This window comes from Heteronotia binoei, chromosome 16 (assembly GCF_032191835.1).
Source record: "Heteronotia binoei isolate CCM8104 ecotype False Entrance Well chromosome 16, APGP_CSIRO_Hbin_v1, whole genome shotgun sequence".
In the NCBI taxonomy this organism is placed as follows: Eukaryota; Metazoa; Chordata; class Lepidosauria; order Squamata; family Gekkonidae; genus Heteronotia; species Heteronotia binoei.
This window is the reverse complement of record NC_083238.1, coordinates 16,870,477-16,887,513: the sequence shown is the minus strand read 5'-3', so window position 1 is coordinate 16,887,513 and position 17,037 is coordinate 16,870,477. Positions and strand designations below refer to the sequence as shown.

Below are 17,037 nucleotides of genomic sequence, written 5' to 3'. Positions count from 1 at the left end.
GGACATTGATCCATCATACAGTAGGAGCAGCGTGTGCTTTTGGTTCCGGAGGGATTTTGTGTTGTATAAACATGCTTGTTTATATTACGTTTGGTTATCACTGTAAGCACTGTATTTGTTATCAGGAAACACTGGATAAGTAGGAACAAAAAGGAGTATTATTTAATTTTTGTTACACGGAGAGGCTTGGAGGTGTTTTCTTTCACAGTAACCTCCGTTACTACCCTAGGCTAGCTGGTCTTCAGGACAAAAGGAGATTGAGGAAGAATCGTACTGCTACAGCACCAACCCCAAATCAGACTTTTCCCTGCAGCCACTGTGGCCGGACCTGCCTGTCCCGCATTGGTCTTGTCAGCCACCAGCGAGCCTGCAGCAGACGTGGACTACTGCACCTTTCTTGAATCTTCGTTTGCGAAGTCAAGCCAAGAGAGAGAGAAACCTCCGTGGTCCTGGCTTTGAATGCCACATTTTCTCCAGGGGAGCTGATCTCTACCTGCTGATCAGTTGTAAAAGCAGGAGATCTCCAGGCCCTACCTAGAGGCTGCAGCCATACCCTAGCCCAAGAGGAGTTCCCATTCCACTGAAGTCTGCATCTAAAACCTGCCTCCATTCAGGATGGGGGAGGAAAGACCTTCCTGCCAATACCCTGTTCCCACTGCCACTCAACAGGGGAAATGGGAGGCTAAGGTTGGGGGTGAATCCTAGAATGTCATGTATTGGTGCACTGTTAAGAAGCTTGGGCCTGTCCTGCAAACTCTCTTGCTGGGGTACCAGTTATAGCAGGCAACTCTACTCCATTTTTTAGTTCATTTTGAATAACTGAATAGGAATAAAGCATAAAGTCCCACATCTGGCTGGCTAATTCTATCAGTCCTCCCTGCTTCCCCTGAAAATTGCTGTAAACTGCCAGAAAAGGAACATCTTACTCCTGTATCTTATCCTAGGTGCTTTCACATGGCAACCATTTGCAAGTGGATTTTGCTATTCTTACACAGCAAATATCCAGTTGCGGAGGGTTATTTAGTGTGTGTGAACGAACCCCCCTGAAGGTGTCCATATTTTGTAGCTGGTTATTTCAGAACAAACTGCAATGTACAATTCTTGTTGTGTTTTGGTTAGAGAACATACTAATGAGTAGTATATGCTGCTTTACTTTTCTTTGGGGGTTTGCTGAACAGGTGGCCCACCAGAGGGTCACTATGTATATTTAGTATCTGAAACCTGATCAAGGCCAAATCTGGTTGGTTGGCCTCAAACACATGATAATTTAGAAGCAAATGCATCAGTCTAACGGTGCTCTTGCCCAGCGTTTCTCAGGAGGAAGGACAGTTGGAGAGGCTTTGCTGCTAAGGAAATTTATTAAAATATTCCTGGTAAGCCCATTTTTTTTAAAAGGTATATAATGTATGTATTGGCCAAGCTACATTGTTTAGCCCAGGGCTTTATGACCTGCTGGATTTTTAGTAGAATAAGAACTAATTAACCTTTTTTCCAGTGTTCGTCTATCCTATTCAGTAATATAAAGCGTTGCTGAGCTGGATAAAGTTTTGCTCAAGGGGGATATGGTTCATCTCTGTGACTTGAAAATATATAGCATACAGTCTTGATAGATGCTATTTTTTTTGGGGGGGGGGAAGTTTCTTTAGAACTTTGGCTATGTTTTGTTTATAAGGTAACACAATCGTATTTCACCTGGTTTGATTTTAGTGAATATTGGGAATAAACACATTTATCTTTATACCCCCTCCCCTTCAGCCTATTGGCACTATGAAGAGACAGTATCTAAAGGGCCTATATTTAACTTGTGGTATTGAGCTGCACTTGCCTCAGAAGGAATTGCAGTTTCGCTAGCTAAACAAAACCAGCCAATCGCTCCGAGGTATTAGCTTACATGGCACATACCTTTGAACTAGGAAACAGCTGTTGTAAACCTTCATCTTTTTGCCTGCATTAGAAAGCGAAGCTGCGGCATTCTCTCACGTCGGAATACTGCAGCGGCCCTGACCAACTCATTCCAATGAATGAGTTCTTTGGGTATTTGTTTCACGTGCACACCCAAGCTATGTGCCTTTTGATATTTTTTCCAGGTCTGAGGGGGAAAAAAAAAATTAAAGAATCAGAGAAGCAAGCCAAAGGCGCATCCATAAAGACCAATGGTGGGAAGAGAGAAGTTAACTTCATTAACTTAAGGTCATTTGAAGTAAATTGATGTGATTTTTAAAAAAGTAAATATCTGAAATACCTTCAAACGATGTGTAATTGTAACGGCCATGCAAACCCATCCACAAAAGTCAACCCACGTTTTATTAGGCATCACTCCCACTGATTTTTATGTAAGGCATTCTGACTCACAAAAGGCTGAAAGAGGACACTTTTTTCCAGCCGAGGAATGCCAGCCTCCAGGTAGGACCTAGGGATCCTCTGGAATTACAGCTCATCTTTAGACTACAGAGATCAGTTCCCCTGGACACCAGATCTCCATATGAAGAACATATGAAGCTGCCTTATACTGAATCAGACCTTTGGTCCATCAAAGTCAGTATTGTCTTCTCAGACTGGCAGCGGCTCTCCAGGGTCTCAAGCTGAGGTTTTTCACACCTATTTGCCTGGACCCTTTTTTGGAGATGCCAGGGATTGAACCTGGGACCTTCTGCTTCCCAAGCAGATGCTCTACCACGGAGCCACCGTCCCTCCCCAAGTCTCCAGAAGTCTCCCAGCAACTCTACCCACCTCATCCATCTCCAGTGGCCGGGGGGGGTGGGTCAGGCTATTTCAGCCTCACTTTTTAAAGGTTTCCATGTGGAAATGAATTCTACTCGTCAAAGGTGACCAGATGAGTAGCTGCTTACAAACCTGTATTAAAGCCTGTTTAACCTCACAGCCAAGGGAAATTCTTCTTTACTCCCATCTGTCCACATCCTAAACATTTTGGCAAGCTAATTTGACTTCAGTTCCATTGTCACATCATGTTCCTGTGATACTGGGTTGGCACTACGGTCCGTACACCCCATCCTAGGCACTTAATTGTTCATAGCATTCTGGCTGCAGGCCCAAGGATCAGAACTGCATGTAATATTTCCCCCTGGCAATGATTAATGGAGGGAAATATTGCTGGTGTTATGCTTTATGCTATGAGCCACAGCCAAGGGAGAATACCAATTGTTTGTTTTGTCCTAGAAGTTGCACAAACTTTCAGTACACAAGCAGAGATACTAACAGACGTGCCTCAGGTTTGCAGCTAGAGAGACTGACCTTTTAAAAAACATTTTTCAAAATGGAGTCATGTGTGGTATACAGGGCTCTGTGGTCAGAATATACTTGGTATCGGCATCTAACTTATTTTAAATGTCCCCAGTTGCATTATATAAATAGGAATCATGCATGTCATAATTTACTTTGTTTCCTTTAGCTGAGTATGTGTCCTTGCCTGAGATTCCAAGATATGGAAACCCATACAATGGAACTGTTGTATCTGGCTAACTGACATAAGGAACTGACATAAGGCTTTATATAGGGTGAATTTAATAGGCAATACAAAGTATGTTAAGAAGATGAGTGAGTAAAGCCTACGCATCCATTAAGTGAGATCTTTTCTCAAATGGAAGCCTTTATAAGGTGGAAAGTTGGCACATACATTTTAAAATAGGATAATAAAATGTGGTTTTTTTTCTGCTCAGTTGTCCTTTTCCTTTCAAAAGAGGTTTCAGCTGGTTTAATGCTGATGTGACTTGTTTTTTGGAATTAGTGATGGCAGTGGGAAGCCATATAAATAAAAACATTGGGTTGGAGCCTATATATTTTTTCTACCGATAGTGGCGTTTTTGTCCAGTTTATGGAGTTTCCTTTTCCAGGAAAAAACCACATTTATTAGTGTAAAAATTCCGTAGAATTCAACCCATTATTATGACAGCATATAATCGTACCAGGATGTATGCATTTATATTAATTTGTTGCTAATATTATACTGTTTTGTACTCATATTCTTCATGTTCCATCTGCTTTATGGCCAGTCAGTAGGTGACAGACAGAGATACACTCTGTAAAGATGGCAGAAGAAGAAGAATATGAGGAGGTTGTGGAGGTAAGACCTAATTTTCTTTGTCATTGCTTTTCTGGACTGGAGATGTGCACATTAATTGATTAGTCAGATGGAACATCAGCAAGTAATAGCAAGTAAGGGCTCTTAGGATTCCTGCCTCTACAATTTGAGTGTGTTCGGATTCATTGTCCAGATCAGAGTACTAGTTATAGAAGCTGTTAAGTCATCAGTATGGTTGACCTCAATTGCAGCTGTTGGGTATCCCAACATGGCGCCAGTACAGTGACTTGTGAAAACATATGACAGCGGTTGTGTCCATCGTTCTTTTTGATCCTATTACCATTTTTAAAATCTGGGAAAATCATAGTATTAATGTCACAATTATTTAATATTTATAATGATGAGGATTAATAAATAAGGCTGACGCTGCCTGAATTGCTATAATTTGATTATAGCTGTAAGAAGCAACAGGTTTTAACAAGAGCTTTGGGTGTTTCTTCACACTTTTTTTTTTTTTGCCAATCCCTGCTTATACAGAGCAATTCTGAGCTCCACTCAACACTGTTATATAATCCATTGTAATCAATGTGGTTGCCTTGACAAACGGATTTCACAGTGTCACTTAAAGAGACTAGTGAATATGGCTTTGTCCCAAGACACCCCTATATTTCACAATGCCCCTTTACATGGCAGGAGTCAGTTGTGGGCTAAAGTTCTCTACAGAGTTGAAAGTGTTGTATGAGGGATTTCGCTGTATTCGGCAGTGACATTTCACTTGTTTGGCTTGTAAGAGCACTGTTCTATGCATGCTGTGGGTGGTCAGTGGTGAAATATTTTGGTTTATTACGATGACAAGAGCAGTCCTATATTCCATGTGTCCATAGTTTCCCTGTCATATACATGTAGTATTCATGCCCATTATCTCATCACTGTCTGTTTCTTACTGGTCTAATTATTTCTTTGTATTTCTTGAAATCATTTTGATTTTACTTTAAAGAGTGCCAAGAAGAGTTTTGCTTCAGAAAGATGTCTGACTTTTCCCCTCTCTTTGGAACATTCAGAGCTGGATTTAAAAAAAGTTATAAATAAAATGGCAACAATTGCAGCTAGTATTAGTTTTAAGCCACTTACCCATCTCCAGAAAGAGTAAAAATAAATCTTCATCACTGCTTGCCAGTTCTGCATTACTCTCATACTTTAGCTCTATATGAAACACATTTATGTTCAGTGACCAATGTAGAGTATTGCTGAGCAAAAGGTGATTGGCTCAGTAGGATCGAACATGCTATTTTTGAGAGCATCCTATAGGGAACTCTTAAATAGCCTGGACATTTTATGTCTGGGCTGGTCTATACTGTACCGTGGGTCAAAGACAGAGAACCTGTTTTCTTGGTATAAAGGCCACATTGCGAAGTTTAATTTGGCCAGTAGTCCATACAGAGAGAGACATATATATTCTTTACAAACTCTGGCATGTTCTTGTATGTACACATATGCAGGAAGCATATATCTTCATATATCTGGGAGAGCCAGTTTGGTGTAGTGGTTAAGTGTGCGGACTCTTATCTGGGAGAGCCGGGTTTGATTCCCCACTCCTCCACTTGCACCTGCTAGCATGGCCTTGGGTCAGCCATAGCTCTGGCAGAGGTTGTCCTTGAAAGGGCAGCTGCTGTGAAAGCCCTCTCAGTCCCACCCACCTCACAGGGTGTCTGTTTTGGGGGAGGAAGGTAAAGGAGATTGTGAGCCGCTCTGAGACTCTTCGGAGTGGAGGGCGGGATATAAATCCAATATCTTCATCTACCTCACAGGGTGTCTTTTGTGGGGGAGGAAGGTAAAGGAGATTGTGAGCCGCTCTGAGACTCTTTGGAGTGGAGGGCGGGATATAAATCCAATATCTTCATCTACCTCACAGGGTGTCTGTTGTGGGGGAGGAAGGGAAAGGAGATTGTGAGCCGCTCTGAGACTCTTCAGAGTGAAGGGCGGGATATAAATCCAATATCTTTTTCTTCTTCATTTAGAAATAGGACTTGCACTCTCTTGCTTGCTGGCAGGCCTGTGCAGTTGATCTTTCTTCTCTCTTCCTATTCATGTTTTCTTTTACTCTCTTTTATGCCGCTGCATTCTTAGCCATGTGCATTCTGAGTCAGACACACGTGTGGAAATATTAGTGGAAGACAGTGAAGAAAAAGAGGAGAGAGAGATCTCTCTCTCCCTATGTGCTTTTCACTCAGGCTGGCAGTGGCATATTTAGCCTGGGAAGTAACAGATTTGACTTTTTTGGACAACCTGCTTTGTGAAAGTAGTTGTTGGTGCTGGTAACGGCAGGCCCAAGGGTTATGGTGAATGTGATCGATGGGACCAAGGTGGATTATGGAATGGTCATGTATTGGCCAATCACTGTATTTTTCCGTCCATGCTGTATCTTATGGTGAACTGGAAAAAAGGCAGTTTGTAACACTGTGAGTCTGTGTTTAGGTCTGCCTTTGGCATTCCTACACATCATCTCCCCATAAAATGAGAATAACACTATGCAAAGGAAGTATAAATCATAGTGACGCTAACATTACTTCTAGTAGCGTCAGGGATGCCTCAGGTTTACCAAAGAAGACTGCACAGTAAACAAGGCGGATCATTCTAGACAAACTGAGCAGTAGTTTTTGATGAATAATCATTCTTATGAAGATGAGTGCAGTTGTTTGAAACGGTGAAGTATTTCAGATCTTTGTTGCTACTGCAAGCCCTGTCAAAACATGGACGTTGGGATCAAATCCCATTTGCTACTAATAGTCGTATAGATTATGTCAGAGGGGGAATTCTAGCAGGAGCTCCGTTGCATATTAGGCCATACACCCCTGATGTAGTCAGTCCTCCAAGAGCTTACAAAAAAGAGCCTTGTAAGCTTTTGGAGGATTGGCTACATCAGGGGTGTGTGGCCTAATATGCAAAGGAGCTCCTGCTAGAATTCCATCCCTGGATTATGTTGTGATTAATTTAAAATAAGTTTCCAGAAATAATATTCTAAATTCTTGTGATTCCTTGGCTTTTCCCCCTCAAAGGTATTGGTTTAAAACCCATTTGAGGATGTAGGCTCAGTCAGTGAAATTCAGTGGTACCAATCCAAACTGGTGTATAAATTACACAAATTAGCAATACTTTATGTAGTCCTATAATTGCAGACAAAAATACGTTCCTGTTCAACATTTTTGGCTCCTCTAAATATAATCTTGGATCAAAGATGATCAATTCGATTATTTGGGAGTCCATCTTTCAAGCTTGTTTCCATAGGGGACTGCTGACTAGTTCATTGGAACAAGGATTTCTGCAGAGTAAACTGAGTAGACTTGAAGTAACAGTGTAGAATTTTGGTAGGGTTGCCAAGTCCAATTCAAGAAATATCTGGGGACTTTGGGGGTGGAGCCAGGAGACATTAGGGGCAGAGCCAGGAGCAAGGGTGTGACAAGCATAAGTGAACTCCAAGGGAGTTCTGGCCATCACATTTAAAGGGACAGGACACCTTTTCAATTCCTTCCTTCCATAGGAAATAATGAAGGATAGGGGCACCTTCTTTTCGGGCTCATAGAATTGGACCCCCTGGTCCAAACTTTTTGAAACTTGGGGGGTATTTTGAGGAGAGGCACTAGATGCTATACTGAAAATTTGGTGCCCCTACCCCAAAAAACAGCCCCCCCCAGAGCCCCAGATACCCGCTGATCAATTCTCCATGATTTTCTATGGGAATAAATCTTCATAGAGAATAATAGAGTTCTTAGCAGACATTTCCCTCCCCTCCCCCCGCTTTCTGACGACCCTGAAGCAGGGGGAGGGCCTCCAAACCAGGGGATCCCCTGCCCCCACCTGGGGATTGGCAACCCTAAATTTTGGTCCTACAATTTCAGGATATCCCATGTGCCTTACAGTTTCAGCAGGAAGACTTACATATAGACAAGTTAAATACTACAAGTATTCAAGTCATCCTACAACTGGATTAATTTCTACATCTGTTTTCATTGCCATAAAATTTATTTCTGAATCATTTCTTTAGATACTACTCAATTTGTATCAGTATCGCTTCATTTCATTGTCTGCATCTTTAAAAATGGGTTGTAAAACAAAACTTGAAAGGGAAAAAACCCCAGAAATCACAAATTTGAAAGTTCATTAATTCCAGAAACACATTAATAATATGTATGCTGGTAGCTTTGTCAACAAGCTGAAGTCAGAATAATTGGTGAGATTAAAGTTATGTGATATTTTAGTTATGTAAGGCTGGGCTTAATTCTTCCTTGTCCATTATGTCAGCAACAAAATATCCCAGGACAATTTCCATTGTATGATAAACTTTAGAAGAAATTCACATACAACTATTTTTAGGTGTTGAAATCTTGAGTGTAGGTGTGCTCGATTGTCCTTTAAATGGTTCAAAAAGATGCTGTATTATCATGCAGTCAGCAGCTGGTTTTTCCAGAGAACCACATAAAGAACAACATGGCCACTGGCCAAACTGGCAGGTCCCAGTATGGAATCACCAGTCCCTCATCCAGGCCTCGGATTCAGTGGGAGCTCACAGGAGAACAGCTCCTGAACCTTTCTGAGAGTTCCTCCTCCTCCTTCTGAGAGTTCCACCTCCTTGTCCATTGAATAGTAAGTGTAGCTGCATAACAATCCCTTGATGAGCTCCACCACCTATTTTTCTACAAAATGACCCCTGCCCTCATCCATTTTTAAACTACAGGGCTATCAAGGGCATAGAAGTTTCCAAAGTTTCTGATCATGATGTTAAAATAATGGTTGTTGAAAACTCCTGGAATTTCAGCCAGGCTATGGTGAGTTGCAAGTGTGCGGACTCTTATCTGGAAGAACCGGGTTTGATTCCCCACTCCTCCACTTGCACCTGCTAGCTTGGCCTTGGGTCAGCCATAGCTCTGGCATAGGTTGTCCTTGAAAGGGCAGCTGCTGTGAGAGCCCTCTCCAGCCCCACCCACCTCACAGGGTGTCTGTTGTGGGGGAGGAAGGTAAAGGAGATTGTGAGCCACTCTGAGACTCTTCGGAGTGCAGGGCGTGATATAAATCCAGTATCTTCTTCTTCTTGGAATATTAACATGCCCAGTTGGGGAGTTTTTACTCAACCAGTCCAAAATGCCAAAGGCGAAAAAAACCAAACTCATGCTGTTTACAGTGCATTAAGCGATGACCATACGATTTGGTCTAATGGCTTAAGATATTTATGCATTTGCTTTATGTATATCAACTGATTATCTAACAAGATAAACACAACTCACTACCCATGTATAATGGTTCGCCAGGTGCTTGAAAAGGGATGTGGCTTAAAAGGAGCTTTATGAAGATGTTAATGGCTGTATTTATGGGCATGGACTGTATTCTACTTGGTGTTTCACTCGTTTTGTACAACAGCATACCTGGAAATTATTTACTTAATTAGAAAATGTGTATGCTGCTGAAGGTGGCTCAAAACAATAACAAACTAGCCAATAAAACTATTACAAGACAAGCCTCTAACATTGAAAAGTAAAGGAAGGCGTTTCAAAAGTGAGGTGCTACTACCAACAAAGCCCTGTCTTTGGCCACCGAGTGCCTCATCTTTGCAGGTGGGGGCACAGTGCTCTTCTCGAGGATCGTAGCTGGTGGGAGGACAATAAAGGAGCAGCGAGGAAATGGCCTTTTGTTGGTGTCAAGGCTGCTGGCCCCTTTGCAGGCTGCTGGCCACTTTGCCATTTTCCTTATGTTAAATTTCAAGGGAAAAAACAGCATTGGGACAATTTAAAATAAATGCTGAAGTTCTTAATTCGGTGCAGATATTCCCTAAATTTCCCTAAACGGCTAAATTTCCATGTTGTTTTTGACATCAACTCTTGAGCATAGTGAGAGTCACAAGTAACAAGTAACATTAACAATAACACATAAACCGAAGATTGGTTTTTTCTCTGTCCCCAAGAAGCTTGTGCAAATTAAAACTACAGCAGATGGCCAAGCGTTGTTAGACCTTCCTGGGAAAGAAACTTAATGGTAGTATCTTCTGAAATATCTCATCCTATATTTTTTACCGCCTTGGCTTCCCAAAATATCCTTGCCCCTCAAAAACATGCAATAGTGTACCTGTGGAAGGGGGAAAGGAGGCTAAGGGTAGCCAATCATCGTTTGGGGGCGGGGAATCCCCTGGTTTGGAGATCCTCCCTCTGTTTCAGGTTCATCAGAAAGCAGAGCAGGGATTTGCCAAAGGACCCACATTATGCCCTACGGAGTCTGATTTCCATAGGGTATAATGGAGAATTGATCAGTGGGTATCTGGGGCTTGTTTCCTCTAAGCTGAGTTAGTGTGAGCTAGCTCACAGTTTTTTAGCCTCCAGCTTGCACATTTTTGTCTTAGCTCAGGAAGGATGACCCCAGAGCAAACTAATTTTATGCAGGAGCTCACAACTTTAATGCCAGTAGTTCACAAAGTAGAATTGTTGCTCACAAGACTCCTCAGCTTAGAGGGAATGTTTCTTGGGGCAGCTGCTTTTTGAGGTAGAGGCACCAAATTTTCAGCATAGCATAACGGTGCCTCTCCTCCAACCCATGCTCCAGTTTCAAAAAGATTGGACCAGGGGGTTTAATTCTATGAGCCCCCAAAGAAGGTGCCCCTATTCTCCGTTATTTCCAGTGGAGGGAAGGCATTTAAAAGGAATGTTGTAATATAATGGCCAGAACTCCCTTCAGAGTTCAGTTGTGCTTGTCACAATGTTGCTCCTGGCTCCACCCCCAAAGTCCCCAGATATTTCCTGAGTTAGACCTGGCAACTCTACTGAGTATACATGCATATATTCATGGGCAACTCTACAATATATGCAGCAAATGCACTTCCTGAATCCACAGTTCCCTGGTCTGGGCTCAGAATCAGATCCAAACCCTAGGCAATAGGATACTGGGAATTTCTTCCACACAGCAACAGTTAGTTTATGGGCTGATGCTGCTCTGTCCCTAAAAACCTGCATGTTTTGATGGATTTTGCTGCAATACAACAAATATCCGTAAATCTTACATTTCTGGGCAGGGGAAAAAAGATCTTCAAGAACTTTTCACTGGTGTGATGGAAGACCTATACCTCATTTTTTTTTCTTCAGGCATACTTTTTATTCTTTGACTCAAAGGGAAAATATTTTATTTTGCTGTATGGTCTTGTGAAAAATAACCTCTCCTTTGTTTATAGTACTACATTGAAGAGGAAATCGAAGAGGGAGAACCAATGGAGGTAAAAACCTCTGGTTTTATGTGCAAACCTCTTATTTTGTGAATGTTAAGGCTTACTCAAATTTTAAGTCCGTGTGCACATAAAAACACTAATAGGACTTTTGTTTACTGTGTCGATGTCACTTATTCTTCTGAAAACTGAGTAGCAAAAGACATAAAACAAGAAACATTGCTGGTTGTATCAAGAGTCTTACAGTTAGAAAAATACCTAGATTTTCTTCTTCTTCTGGAGCTGTGGATAGTATTAATTTGAAAAGGGAACTAATTGCATTGTGCTTTTTTACTTACTTGATTGTTCATTTGCTTAGTGCTTTGTAAGCTTTTAGATTAGTTTTTTTTTTAAAAAAACTGTTTGCTTTTCTTTGGATGGATGCAGATGAATAAAATCAATAGCTACTTTCCCATTGGTTTCAGTGGTTGTGCATTGCACAAAAATGTAATTGTGCTTATAAATAAGAGTCAACATGCACATAATTATCCATTCATTATATCATGGAATCCACAGGATGCATTCTTGGTGCCGAATTTCAGACTATTTGGACAAATCATTTTGATTTAAGACAGATATGATGTTCAGGCTATAGAATGCTAAGAAAAGCTTCTCCGTTAACTTTGCAACCACTCCTGAGACGTATATTCGTATTGCTTAGGTATCAGGGTTCCTTATGGCCTTTTAACTGTACCTCTGATCTTGATAACTTCATAGCGATACTTCTGTTTGTAGAGAATACAGTGTATGTCAGGACACCGGAATTACTATATGAAAGCGGTATTTAAAAGAATATGTACTTCACCTGAAGATAAGTACATCATTTTCTCCTGCACCTTTTCATGTCCATGACCATTCACTCTTTCCATTCATTTGTGTGTCCTTCATTTTCAGTCTGACTGCTCTGCTCGTTTTTTGTTGCTTGTTTATAATGGCTTCAGAAAATGGTTATAGAAATCTTGATGAAGCCAATCTTATATTTGTTCCTATTTCAAGTATTTTCAAAGTAAAGCCAATCTTACATTTGTTCCTGTTTCAAGTATTAGCATGATCTATAATCAAAAGGTTGATTCCATGAATAAACTTGATCTGCAGAATCTGAAGAAAATTAGCCAGTCTGTATGAATCTTAATCTTTCCAAAAGTTGATTCCCTTGCCAAGCGATGCAAGAAATTTGTGCTTTATTCACTTAAAAAAAAAAATCCCTTTGGCTAACCTGTTTGGAACCAAGATGCTTCCTTGTGAAGATGAATATCTTTGGATCCCACTAATAATTTCTGCATGGATAGTATTTTTTTTTTTAAAAGCGAATTGCCTCCTCTCAGGACAGGCCTGGGACTGCCACATCCCCCCAGGACTAGCATTTCAGGGGGCATTCTGGGCTACAGCAGGAAAGGGGAGGTGGATAAGTTGCACATCAGTTGAGATTTTCACACACACACACACACACACACACACACTTATACCACCATGTAGGGTTTTCAAGGCAAGAGATGTACAGAGCTGGCTTGCCATTGCCTACCTCTGCATAGTGACCCTGGAGTTCCTTGTTGGTCTCCCATCTGAATATTGACTCAGGCTGACCCTGAACATATGATGCTGCCTTATACTGAATCAGACCCTTGGTCCATCAAAGTCAGTATTGTCTTCTCAGACTGGCAGCGGCTCTCCAGGGTCTCAAGCTGAGGTTTTTCACACCTATTTGCCTGGACTCTTTTTTGGAGATGCCGGGGATTGAACCTGGGACCTTCTGCTTCCCAAGCAGATGCTCTACCACTGAGCCACCATCCCTCCCAAAATCATCTTGAACATATGAACATATGAAGATGCCTTATACTGAATCAGTCCTTTGGTCCATCAAAGTCAGTATTGTCTTCTCAGACTGGCAGCAGCTCTCCAGGGTCTCAAGTTGAGGTTTTTCACACCTATTTGCCTGGACCCTTTTTTGGAGATGCCAGGGATTGAACCTGGGACCTTCTGCTTCCCAAGCAGATGCTTTACCACTGAGCCACCGTCCCTCCCCTGCTTAGCTTCTGAGATCTGATGAGATTGGACTAGCCTGGGTCAGCCAGGTCTCTCCCTCCCTCCCTCTCCCCCTACATACACTTGCTAACCATCGCTATGGCGTTAGAAATACATATAAATACATTTTTAGACTTTAGTTTTTGTGCAAACACTTGGGATCTTAGCATGTTCAAAATGATTGGGATAAGATTCAAAGGTGCCCCTGCAAAAAACTTCTGTCTGTGCAGTTTCTACAGACTTTCCACTTGAACTGTAGCCTTGTGCTATCTTGTAGCTCCCAGGAGCAGTTTTTCGGGTAGCGTGGAGCCAGCTCCCAAAGGCAAGGGCAGGGCGGAAAGGTCAGCTTCCTGGCAGAACTTTGCTCATGAGAGCTAGTTTGGAGTAGTGGTGAAGCGTGCGGACTCTTATCTGGGTAGAACCGGGTTTGATTCCCCACTCCTCCACTTGCACCTGCTGGAATGGCCTTGGGTCAGCCATGGCTCTGGCAGAGGTTGTCCTTGAAAAGGCAGCTGCTGGGAGAGCCCTCTCCAGCCCCACCCACCTCACAGGGTGTCTGTTGTGGGGAAGGAAGGGAAAGGAGATTGTGAGCCGCTCTGAGACTCTTCGGAGTGGAGGGCGGGATATAAATCCAATATCTTCATCTTCTTCATTCCCCTACTTTCAAGTGACTTTTATGAGCTCCTGAAAGATTATGAAATAAAGCGAGCCTCTCATTTTAAAAATGTCCCAGTGTATAATTTGCTTTTTTGCAGGGACTCTGATAATATTCTTAGAGAATGATTCCCTGATGATGCATACTGGTTTACTCAGTAAGATTATGCCAGAAGTAAAATGATATTTATAGATTTTCTACCCTTTGAACCTGTTCCATCACTTATCTACCCTCAAGATTCCATGTAGAATGATGGCCTGACAGACTTGCGAAATCCAACCCTGCTGGTGAACAACCAGAAACCTTTTTTTAGAAAGCAGTCAACCAGGAGTTTCACAGAAGTAAACTGGATGATGTACATCATATTAATATAATAAACAATCAGGGCACTCCATGAATTGAAATTGAGCTTGTTTTTGGACCACAATAGTGTCCTCTTCTGTTCCACTCTGTACCAAATTGTTGCTAAGTCAGGATTGTTTCTATTTTGTTTCTACAAGATTCATCCGAAGAGTTCTCAAGGGAGTGAACCAGAATTCTCACAGTGCCAAGTCTCAGCTGTGCCATGTCTCAGTTGTGATTGCCACAGTTAAATGGATCTTTCGGTCTCTTAAGATAATAAAAATTGCAATATCTCTCCATTGGCAGTTGTATCTGTAGAGCATTGTGCTCATAACAGACATTTTAAGTGAAAATGTATTTTTTAAAAAAATGTAGTACAGACAGACAAAACTAGGTCTGTAAACTGACCCTTAGATAGACCAGCACCACTTCCAGTAAACCCCTGTCTCAGCCTTGAACACCACACAATAGGTATAAGTGGTTGATTTCATTGCGCAATAATGTGAAGTTTGCCCAGATACACCATTTTCAGTCCATATGAGACTCAGTTTGACATATTCCATGATTTATACTTCAGCTTCTGATACCATGTAAATAGCATCCAGAAAGTATAATTCATCCGGTTTATTAAACTCCATCTACAGGCTTCTGGACGGTAAGGGACACAGGAATTATTTGAAACTGGATGAAACCAGTTCTTGTGAATTTCTCTCAAAGCACACAGTTATAAAATAATGCATTGTGGGGAAACTGTGTGAGTTCTCTACATAGACAGTTGTATATGTGAATGGAGTTGTAGTGTATCAAGAAATGTCATGCGACCAGACGGGGGGGGCAACTGGGCAGTCCCAGGAGCCCCAGCGCTGGGAGCCAGTTCCCCGCCTATCTCCAGCTGTGGTGGGAAGTTCAACGGGGCAGGATTGGCCCGACCAACCCAGTAGGCTGTACCCGGGATTGTATATAAGCGGGACCCGGCCCGCGTGTTCACTCTCTAGCTACGTGCTCCCAATAAACCATGTTGCCCTACTCTCGTCTCCGTTTCGAGTACGTTACACTGGCGACGAAGGTGGGATACTAGCCTCAGCGGCTACGACGGAGATCTGGGCAACAAGCGACCGCCGCCGCCATCATGGCCAACCAAGGAGGAATCACCGGCTACCTCGAGCCCTTCGACCCTACAAATCCAGAGGGATGGGAGTCCTACGCGGAGCGGGTCGAGTTCTACCTCCGGGCCAACAAGATCACTGACGCCGGAGCAAAGAGGGACGTTCTCATGAGCGTCTGCGGGCCTGCCACGTTCGAGATCGCCAAGGGTCTCTCGGCACCCGCCCGTCTGGCGGAGAAATCCTATGACGAGATCATCCGACTCCTCACGGGACACTTCTCACCACAGCCCTCGCGGGTGGCTCGCAGGTTCCTGTTCCACAAACGGGACCAGATCGCGGGCGAGTCCGCCGCGGACTACCTGGCGGCCCTCCGCAAACTCGCCGGGAACTGCAACCTCCCCCAACTGGAGGAAGCCCTGGCGGACAGATTCACGTGGGGCCTCCGCGACGAAAGGCTCCAGCAAAAGCTCTTCGCCAAAGAAGAGCTTACCCTCCAGGCTGCCTTCAGCGAGGCGGTGGCGTGGGAACGAACCGCCCGAACGTTTCCCCGGGCCAAGATGGAAGCCGCCCACCACGAAGAGCTGGACCACGACGGCCCCGAGGAGGAGGAAGCCCATCAGCTACGCCGCCCAGCCGGGCCACCCAACAGAGCGACCCAACGCCCCCGAGCGACCGACCGACCACCAGTGTCGGAGAGAGCCCTGGCCACCAAGTGCGCCAGCTGCGGCGGCCCCCACGAGAGGAGAGACTGCCAGTACCGGACCTGGGACTGCAGGAGCTGCGGGAAGACCGGCCACATCGCCAGGGCTTGCCGAGCCAAGCCCAACCGCAGGAAGCCGACCACGTACCACGAGTCCGCGGAGTCCCACGCGATAGACTCTACGTCCCTACAGGTACTGAACTTGCCCCACGATTCCCCCGATAAAATCAAAGTGACGGTCCTTATCGAGGGGAACCCCTGCCAAATGGAGGTGGACTCAGGGTCCTCCATTTCCCTCATAGCGGAGGAAACCCTAAGAGAACTGTGTCCCCGCCAGCGGCTGCAACTTCGGCCGGCAGACTTCATACTCCGGGATTTCCAGAAGAACCCGGTGCAAATTGCAGGGTGGGCGCGGGTACAAGTCGAGCGGGGGTCCTTCCACGGCCCGCTGGACATCCTGGTGGTAAAGCGCCAGCTGGCTACCCTGCTAGGTCTGGCCTGGTTCAAACCCATGGGAATCCGCGTGGAGGGGGTGGGGCAGACCTTAACGCCCCGTGGGTTCGGGGAGATTTGCAAGGAATTCCCCGAGGTATTCGATGGGTCCCTAGGAAGCTACCGGGGGCCGGCCATCTCCCTCCCCCTAGACCCCACAGTCAGGCCGATTCGGCTCAAGGCCAGGAGGGTCCCGTTCGCCTTGAAACCTAAGATTGAGGCAGAGCTAGACCGCCTCACGGCACAAGGCGTCCTTGAGCCGGTGGACTACGCCACTTGGGAAACCCCCATCGTTACCCCCATCAAACCAACCGGGGAGGTGCGGATATGTGCCGATTATAAATGCACCATAAATAAGGCTCTACAGGACAACCCCTATCCGGTGCCGGTAGTGAGCCACGTCCTAGCCGCCCTAGCGGGGGCTAGGATATTCGGGAAGCTAGA

The 17,037-nt window shown here is 44.0% G+C and overlaps 1 protein-coding gene across 6 annotated transcripts in view; it reads left to right on the top strand.

Moving 5' to 3' along the window:
- The window catches only part of NEB (nebulin), a 358,296-nt gene that overhangs the window by 36,528 nt on the left and 304,731 nt on the right, over nt 1–17,037 (top strand). For 4 of the 6 annotated variants that reach the window (XM_060256975.1, XM_060256976.1, XM_060256974.1 and 1 more), the window contains exons 1-4: nt 1,289–1,373; nt 2,088–2,190; nt 4,011–4,081; nt 11,247–11,288. In XM_060256975.1, the coding sequence (XP_060112958.1) occupies nt 4,046–4,081; nt 11,247–11,288 (78 nt within the window). In that variant the 5' untranslated portion in view covers nt 1,289–1,373; nt 2,088–2,190; nt 4,011–4,045. Of the gene's footprint in view, nt 1–1,288; nt 1,374–2,087; nt 2,191–4,010; nt 4,082–11,246; nt 11,289–17,037 lie in introns of those variants that run through there. The other 2 variants (XM_060256972.1, XM_060256973.1) reach the window with 2 other exon arrangements.